General features: G+C 34.1%; 1 protein-coding gene across 1 annotated transcript in view; it reads left to right on the top strand.

The window, feature by feature from the left end:
• Positions 1 to 3,860: 3,860 nt before the first annotated feature.
• Positions 3,861 to 9,864, top strand: part of LOC127837318 (uncharacterized) — a 43,756-nt gene continuing 37,752 nt past the window's right edge. The window contains exons 1-3 of the mRNA XM_052364279.1: positions 3,861 to 4,516; positions 5,161 to 5,319; positions 8,709 to 9,018. Coding sequence (XP_052220239.1) covers positions 3,986 to 4,516; positions 5,161 to 5,319; positions 8,709 to 9,018 — 1,000 coding nt within the window. The 5' untranslated portion in view covers positions 3,861 to 3,985. The remainder of the gene's footprint in view (positions 4,517 to 5,160; positions 5,320 to 8,708; positions 9,019 to 9,864) is intronic.

Here is a 9,864-nt window from a genome sequence, read left to right as displayed (position 1 = left end):
GTGACATTTCATAACATACGGTCCTTAGCGCTACCTCGGAAGTAGAATTGGTTCATTTAATTTATCAATGCATCGCAAAAAAGAGGGGCCGGTTGTGATTGACGGCCGTGAATATACGCCTAATAACATGGACGTTATATATTTGCTCAATTTCATTTTTGGAAGAGCACAATTTTTATCTGGCAATCAATACCAGGTTTTCAGTGTCTGAAATAAATGAATGGAATCAATAATGCTTTGAAATTGTATCGTTGTGTAACGGGAACGGATTGAATTTGGTGCAATTGAATAGTAAACGTACAGAATATGAAAGCAATAATATGTTAGCTTTTTTATTTGGTCATTCGTTCATCCCGTTGTTGTGTATTAAATTGAGCTTAATCCGAAGCCTACATCGATTAATTTTTTATCATGAACAATCTGTATTTAGTTGTGTCTGTTTCAGAGTTATATAGATACTTATTGAATTCATTCTAAATATGACTTATATTACTATAAAAAATATCGTGACTACCGTATTCCTAATGTAATTTGAATCACTGGTCGACAATCACACAGCTCACTAGTGCCTACATAATCAGTTTATGCGCTGCACTTATTTGGAACAACTCTTGAACAAGAACACGGTACGTTTATTGATAAAATACTTTTTTAAGATATCGGATAGGGCAGGTGTTTACTAGTTGTGTAATGTACATGTTAACAATTCACCAACAGAAGTATCAGTTATAAGAATTAAATCATGTAGTCGTGCTAGATTACAAATGAAGACGTTTTCTAAGTAGTTTCTGAAAACTGTCTGTGCTGCAGTAAGCATTTCATTTATATAATAATGGTATTATAATGGCGAAACGAAACGAATATATACGGGCGAATGCAGAACTAATTTGTGTGTATTTATGCATTATATGGTTTGATCATAAGAGGAAATAGCGTAAGAACTATTAAAAGCATTCATCGGGAAACCTTTAGTGTTTTCCCGCGAAGTATTTTTATCGCACTCTTAATAAAGTAACATGCTGGGATTACCCGCGGAGCAGGTAAACAGGTATGAAGCACGATCACATGTAAAGTAGCTTAGGCCTAATCGATTTATAATTGCGCAATGCACACCTTTAGTATTCCTTCAATACAGGTAGCTTAGAATGCTTTAAACTATGTATGTTTATGGGCCTAACTAAGTACAAGAAGTGGACTTAATAGTTCGCTGAAGTTGAAAGTTATACATTAAATGACATATGGGTAAAGGAATACGAGTTTTATTCTATATATATACATAAATAAGATTGTTTAACTCTTCTATTGGACTACTTAGCCAATTACTAGCTTCCATATTTACATAATACAAATTTAGAACTTCTGTCCATCCTTTGAGAAAACATCCCGAAACAATATTCCTCGGAACGAACGTTATTGCCTTATTTGTAAACAATGGCACATTGTGGATATGTTCAGTATCTTTAATTACCATACAGGTATATTAAACGGGCTTACAACAGTGTCCCATATAATGAACATTTCGACAGCTTATTTGTATCAACATGCAAATCTGCCATTAACATTTGTGTACAGTTGTAATTATGTAAATAAAGCTTTAACCAATTGCAAATTATTTGTGAATGCCACAAGCACATTCACATTAATACATGTAATTTTCTTGCTGTCTTTCAAAGAATTATTAATCTGCTTCTTCACATTATTATTGTATTGAACACAATTTCTTATTTTGTGTAATATAATGATAGGTGGTATCAATTTATATAAAATTAGCGTCGAACAATCGGGATTAAATCGTTAAAACTTGATACATTAAGTTTAAACCTGTCTAAGCAAGGTTAAGAATCTAATAAAGGTTACTTATGCCACCAAATGGCGGTTTGTGAACATAAACACTGAACGATATTTAAGTGGGCTGTAGTTTGTTTTATAATATAATTTTGAATCGCATTTGGATTCCAGGTTCAAATTCATATCGAAGTTAAGAATTAATGTTTTAAGTATTTTGTCGTCTGTTTTCCAAATAACCGTGTCCTAACTCATTTTATTTCCAGGCCTCTTGCTTATTCCCCAACTGGGCCGAACTAATTTTTAGCGAGGCTGTTTTCGGAGAAAGCCCGAGCTATTGTCATAGCCAGCTCGTCGGCCGCCGTCCGCCGTAGGCGTCGTGCTAAAACCTTAAAATTGGCCATAACTTTTTAAATATTGAAGATAGCAACTTGATATTTGGCATGCATGTGTATCTCATGGAGCTGCACATTATGAGTGGTACAATTTCAAGGTGAACATCATCCTTCAAGGTCTGGGGTCGAAAAAACAAAATCAAGGGAAGTAATAAGCTTTAAATGGACATAGTTATCTGACCTGCCCACGTATATATTTTGTTAAATAAATCAAAGCGGCGCAGTAGCGGCATTGTGTTTCTGACAAACACATTGTGGTTAAAGGTCAAGGTCATCCTTTACGGTCTACGGTAAAAAAATACAAATTTAAGGGAAGCAATAAGCTTTAAAGGGAGATAATTATTCAATATTGAACATAGCCACTTTATATATTTGACATGCATGTGTACCTCATGGAGCTGCACATTTTGAGTGGTGAATCTACAGTCACGGTAGTGGCTTTTAATTATTTGCTACTAAAAATAGAGATTTGTTACAGACAATTATTTTAAAGGGAAGTAATTTATATAATTATAAATCTCATATTATATATGTCCTTACCAAGAATTGAAGTTCTTTTCACAGTTGATTGATTTGTCAAAGGTTTTTTTAAATGATATAATTATAATTTCTTTGATGTTCCTTACGTACCTGTGGATTTACGTCCACAGATACATGATGATCTCTTTTAAACCACAGGCCTTGGTTGTCAGTGTTGTCAGTGATGTCTGACATGGTCATAATTGACTGTGAGATCCCCCCCCCCCCGGTTGGATTGGACAAATTTCAAGAGAAGTAATAACCTTTAAAGGGAGATGATTTCTATACCTGCTAAATGATAAATATAAATTTTATTTCAATGCGGCGCAGTAGGGGGCATTGTGTTTCTGACAAACACATCTCTTGTTGGGTCACTAGGTCAAAGGTCAAGGTCACTGTGACCTCTGAAAAAATACAAAAATCTGACAAGCTTTTGCAGCCGAGCGTGGAACCCGTTATGCGGTGCTCTTGTTATAAATCATGTTGAAATCCCAAATTTCAACTTTTTTAAAAGCAAATATAGCTAAACTTTTTCAACATTTGAAAAACATACCAGTACTGATAATAACAGACTAGCATTAAAACTTGGTTTACAATAAAACAAATACTTGTACTCACAAAAAAATTTAGACATGTTTTTGGCGGAAAAGAACGTTCACATTTACCGATTTTCTACTAAACCAATACTTTTTTTTTAAATTTAACCAAATCTACCTCTAGACTATGATACTTGCAACAAGCGACTGATTAGTGACTTAGTTTAAATCATCGTTCAAACACAAAGTCTGCCGGAAAAAAATCCACGAAATCCGAAATAAACGTCCTTTAGATAAGTGTGTACTTTTTTTGGTTTCAAATAGCAACACAAAGGCTTTCTTATAAATCGGCTTGATTCAAAACAGCTTTGTCTAATGAGCGTCTCAAATGCAGAGGCAATATTATATGTGGCGTCAAAATGCCAATCTCGACTAATCTCATCGTACTGTCATGACAGGATTTCATGAAGCAGAGCTCATATGTTTACAGTCAGCCAGTATATCTGAGTAAAAAGATAAACTTTATGCACCAATAGCATGTATATAAACAATGTATGTTAAACAGTTATAATCATAATCAGATTTATGAGTTTTGTTCATGGACGTTTTTTATTGTAGATGATGAATTCCACTAAAAAGGCCATATAATCGGAGTCTATGTTGACAAGATGAATGAAACATATCAAGGAATGTATGTTGTGTTTATGCTTGTCCATTAATAAAGTCACCAGTACATGCTAGTGGTGCAGTATGGCCGCTAACACACACCTGATCGGCGACAAGGAGACCAATAATTGGTTCAAAGCGTACATAGGACTTAATGTTACGAAGGAAGGACTCACTAACTTTCTGTGCGCAGAATTACAGAAAGTACACACCGTTGTTGGTAAAAGTTGTGGAAAATGCCCAATTGAAAACCTCATACAATGTCCGACAAACCCATATTGTAACAACAGGAAACGGAATTATTGTCCTTTTCACAAATCACAGAAACCGCAGCCATGCCCAATATGTGACAATGTAAAAGATAATATCATATTACACCACAGATATGGTAAACCTTCCTGGAGGAACACTCGTGCGGAACAGTGGGCACTTAATGATTGGGAAATAGGCAAATGCTACCTCCCTCCGGACGGATATAGCAGCATTTCCTCGGTCCAGGAATTGGACTATAATGGTGTGATAAGCATCGTGTTGAATTGCCTACATTTCCAGACATGTCTCTCCCCCTTATGCTTATCACCTCCACCGCCTGATAAGCAATGTCCACTAGAAAAGGTAATACAAAGCACGAGTTAAGTGTTTAAACAGTATTGTGTCTATTTGTTTCACTCATATCTGAATGTGTTTGCGAACATTAAAGAGTATTTCATAAAAGCTGTTGCATATTTCATTAACTTCTATTGTATGACTTTCTAAATACTGCATTAACGCACACTTGTCATTTCAAGTATGTGTACATCAAAGCGAGTATTTACGATATTTATACTTGTTTTCAAAACTTATAAAACATCAAACACAAACACAACAATTTAGAAAAAGTAGTACCATTAAATAATTTATGTTTAATTAAATTGCAATAATTGTTAACGTAAAAAACTCCTTCATGTGCACAAGAATTGTTCTCTATTCGGAAATGCCCATTAGCTGTCGCATATTTGTTCATACGACACGTAGACGCGCTTTGGTTTGTAATAATAAACGTGTCGGTATCGGCGTTAATTTTGCTGTATACAGTATACTGCAGTATACTTTATTTCATTGATGGTCCTTTATTTTTCATAAACTTTATTAACATGCATAAATCATATTGATAAGCTTATAAGATTGTGAGAGAGAAATGTCGACATTAACATTCTACATACTCGCTTTAAAATTCGAATATAATACTTGTCTATTTATCATGATTTGTTTTTTCATAGGTCCGTCAGATTGGCCGAGATGTTCGACACACATCCGACTGCAAGGTTACAGATGCTGACTTGCAGGACTATTTCAAGACACTGTCCACGCTCCTGGCTGACCCACAATACTTACAACATGATCCTTCAGCCATCATAGCATGTACAAGACTTAGTGATGTAAGTTAAAGGGACCAGTTTATATATTTATAAATTTAGAATGGTTTGTAACTTCTGTCAAACAGCATAGGATAGTGCAAATTATAAAACTATAATACAATTAACAACGACACATAAGGCAAAATAAATGTTTTATAACATATCGTTGTTTTCCCAGAAATGGGTAGGCAATAAGTATTGCACTTTTCCGTCCGTACCTACATACGTGAGATCGCCCCGAAGCTCCTTCTCTTGAATTGATTTCGCATAATATTCACATCTGAATTACCTTAATGTGTAGATGATCATACACAATTTGGCTGCAACATTAGTTTGGAGAATTATTGTGGTTTTTCTTGGTTTCCACTATTCACAATTATATATTACATATGCATAAAATGTGTCTACTCTGATTGTCTTTAACTTCTTGTCCGATTTCGCTCAAACTTTCACAGCTTAATCATCTTAATGGGTGTTTGATCATAAAGGATGGAATTTTATCACGTGCCATACCCTGTTTCCCATGTAATATAACCATTACATATTTTTTTATCTTACACATGTGTAATATACTTTTTAAGCGTTTTCATTGGCTTAGTTTTCGTTTATTGACCAATCGCATTTTGTTATTTGCTGAAATGACGTTGCAACATCAAATGACGACAAGAAATGTAAACAACATTCGGGATTTATCATATGCGTTAATATTTATTTAATTTGCTCACTTAGCATGTGATAAAAAAGATCTGACACTCGTTGTCATATCATACCATATTTTATTAAACTCGTCTAGGAAATTCGTTAGTAAGCTCGCCAAAGGCTCGCTTACTAACACAATTCCTGAACTCGTTTAATAAAATATGGTATGCTATAACAACTCGTGCCACATCCTTTATGTATCCGCTGCACATTTAATAAATATGATTGGCGTCGCACTGAAGTGCGGCGACTCGTATGTAATACGTTTTTTTTTCGCTTATGGGTGGAGAAGTTGTTTTACGAATCAATGTATATATTTTTGTTGTCAGAATATCTTGCACAGTGGTGATTTTTTGTGTACATTAGTGTAAATAAGTACTGCATTTATGCCTATTACATTTACTACAACATTTATTGCAAATAATGCAAAGCTTTTTTTTTTAATTAATAACTGATCACAGGGACTGGGCAATAATAAAAGATCACAGGGACTGGGCAAATACGCATACCGGTGATACTTTCTGGTTTTGTATAAAAACAGAACATAATCAAAATATATTTATTTTGTGGTTTTTCAAACAATAGCGCAGACTTTTGCTGTTCGAGTTTCGTTTAACGCGTATTTTCTTCAATTTAACAAGACGACAGCGATTACACGGTGTATTGCTTTATTGATAACCGTTACACTACAGTCACTTATTAATATCTTAGTAAGAATGTGATTTTTCAAGCGGTTCCGTAGTGTAGTGGTTACACGCTCGCTTCACATGTGAGAGGCCCAAGGTTCGAGCCCCAGAAGAATCAAATTATTTTATTTATGTTCTATGTTAACTTTTTTTTGATGTAGACATTTTAGTTTAAATAAATATGCTGTTTTATTGTAACCATTAGTATGCCCCCGGATTGAAAGATCGGGGGTTTATTGTTTTTGGCCTGTCTGTCCGTCATTATGTAATTCTGTCATCAAAACTTTAACCTTACATTTAAGTTTTGCAATAACTTTTTAAATATTGAACATAGCAACTTTATATTTGGCTTGCATGTGTATCTCATGGAGCTGCACATTTTGAGTGGTGAAAGGTCAATGTCATCCTTCAAGGTCAAAGGTAAAAAAAATTAAATCTTTAACCGTAAATGAAAGTTTTGCAATAACTTTGAAATATTGAAGAAAGCAACTTGATATTTTGAATGCATGTGTATCTCATTGAGCTGCATATTTTGAGTGGTAAAAGTGGTCAAGGTCATCCTTCAAGGTCAAAGGTAAAAAAAATAACATTACATTCAAGTTTTGCAATTACTTTTGAAATATTGAAGATAGCAACTTGATATTTGGCATGCATCTGTATCTCATGGAGCTGCACATTTTGATTGGAGAAAAGTCAAGGTCAGGGCCATCCTTCAAGGTCAAAGGTAAATAAATAATGAAAAAGCGGCGCATTAGGGGGCATTGTGTTTCTGACAAACACATCTTTTGTTTGTTTTTATTATGCCCATGAAATATATGTGTGAGAGGGTGTGTGTGGGTGGGGTTGGGGGGGGGTCGTAAACACATTAAAACTTTTACAGTGTTTTCATATCAATGAGTACTCAACCCGTATCGTAAATGAGCAACGTACGAAAAAGTTCAGAATCATCTCCCCTTGAAGTTGAGAAAAATATGAAATTTATAAATTACGCTTACAAGAAGGAGCAGATTTTGTAAAATCTTCACAGTTCTGTTCCATTAATGAAAACTGCACACGAATGCCAGTAAAAAAGGAAACCAGTGTAAATAAAATGAACTATGAAATATGTGGGGGTTACAACACAAAATCATAGATAATGGTTATTTGGGGTTTATAACACAACATCATAGATAACGATTATTTGGGGTTATAACACAAAATCATAGATATTGGTTATACCAGTATCTTTTTCTATTTTGTTTAAAATAAACGGCCAATATATTAATATTTACAGTAGAAAAAAAAACGTTCCATGTAACTTCATTGAGTGCCTTTTACACTGAAATTCCCGAAGCCCTTTGATGCTTTGCATCAATACTTATCTTGTACAATATATAAATGTTTGGATAATGCACACGCGCAAAGTTTTAAAAACAAAATGTTGGTTTGCTGTAAAAAATGGTGTATAAAGTTTTGTGGTAAAGAAACTGAGTCGAAGAGCCAACTAACATGATCATTATTCAGCTATGAATGTATTAATATTAATTGTAAATCGTATAATTGATATACACATGTAAAATAGAAAAAGTAAAATAAAGTTGAAAAATAATAATGTAATAAATTGACGAGTATGTTTAAATTGAGGGACAATTGACGAGGATGAAGACATTGAAGCACAATTGTACAGTTTCATCACTAAACGTCATTTCTATAAATCATACTAGTTCGCATTTATAAGGTCCAATTCACGAAACTTATTGGCATGGACTAAACAGATATTTTAAGTTAAAATAATGTTATGTTTCAATATGTTTCAATATAAGATTTTGTTTTATAAAAGTATAAGTAATATTAAAGATATGACTTCACCAATGGCTCTGCAACTCGTGAAAAATAAATGTTACCATTCATGAAATGATACTACAATCTCTCAAGGACATAAACCGTATTAAATCCATCAAACCGTATTATTTTCAACATGATTTGACATATAACATATTTGTTTTGAGCAAAAACAACACAATATTTGTTTGGATTTGCCTGCAGTTGCAGAATGATCGTATGTCCTTTGAAGAACTGGGCAAGCTGTTGAAAGAGGTCAATCAAACGTTTGAAGAAGCAAAAAAGACCGGCGAACGTTTTTCTGAGATGGCGGAAAGGACCTTGTCAAAACATCTGCAGAAATTGGATGCTACTAATCAGTTTGGGCTGATACGCCTTAAAAAGATGACAATACTTGAGCAACTATGCCTTTATAGCAAGAAAGATAGGGAACATCGCCTTGAAAAATGCATTGAGCGCATGCAACAGGCAGCAAACAAAACTGCACAAGCAGACTACGAACGAGACGTAGCAGGTTCGTAAAAAGGTTTTGTTATGCACACCAGTTCGTCTCAATATAAGTAATCCATTTACAAATTATCATTTCAAAAACAAAATTAACCCAATTAGGATTTCAATTTTGCCCCAAATCCATATATTTCGTGCATAAAAGACGTGTTTAGTCACACAATTATTTGTACAGGAGTTGATTGAGCGACACTTCTGACATGTTCGTCAGCGTTATGATCTGGTTTAGGTGTTTTGTTTGTAAAAAGTGTGTATGAATTTTATTATCTTTGAACTTAAAATATGTCTAATACTAGGTCACTTAAAAGGCACATAACTATGTCCTGCAATTAATTAGAATAATAACCATTTTAAGTTTGCATATTATGTATCAATTGATTTTAAATGATAATTAATATATAAGCTATAGGAAATTTTTACATATAAGTATTACATATTACTAAATGACACCTTTCCGTAGGAGCTTTGGTGTTTTATGTAATTTTAATGACACAACGTTGTATATTTTTGTATATAGTCCGCAGTATAACACTAGAGGGGTTTATTTACGAAAAATGACTTTTTTCCGGCAAATTAAGATGGACATATTGTTAATGCTTTTTATCTGTACTGTATTCTGGTTTGCAGGCGTTGGTCAAATGCTAGGGTTATGTTTAATGTGCAACATCTATGCAGATAGTATATGTATTCTCCTCGTTGTCGTAGTCTGATGTCGGTGCGTAGACCTTGATGATGTTGATGTTGTGAGGTCTAGCTAGAATACAAGTGGAGATGAGTCTCCTGGAGAATGGGATGCAACTCATGATGCTGTTGGCTACCTCCTTCCTAACGATGTAAGCAACCCGATGTTTGG

The sequence above is a fragment of the Dreissena polymorpha genome, chromosome 7 (genome assembly GCF_020536995.1).
Source record: "Dreissena polymorpha isolate Duluth1 chromosome 7, UMN_Dpol_1.0, whole genome shotgun sequence".
NCBI classification, from domain to species: Eukaryota; Metazoa; Mollusca; class Bivalvia; order Myida; family Dreissenidae; genus Dreissena; species Dreissena polymorpha.
The sequence above is the reverse complement of the archived record's forward strand: the minus strand, read 5'-3'. Positions and strand labels throughout refer to the sequence as shown.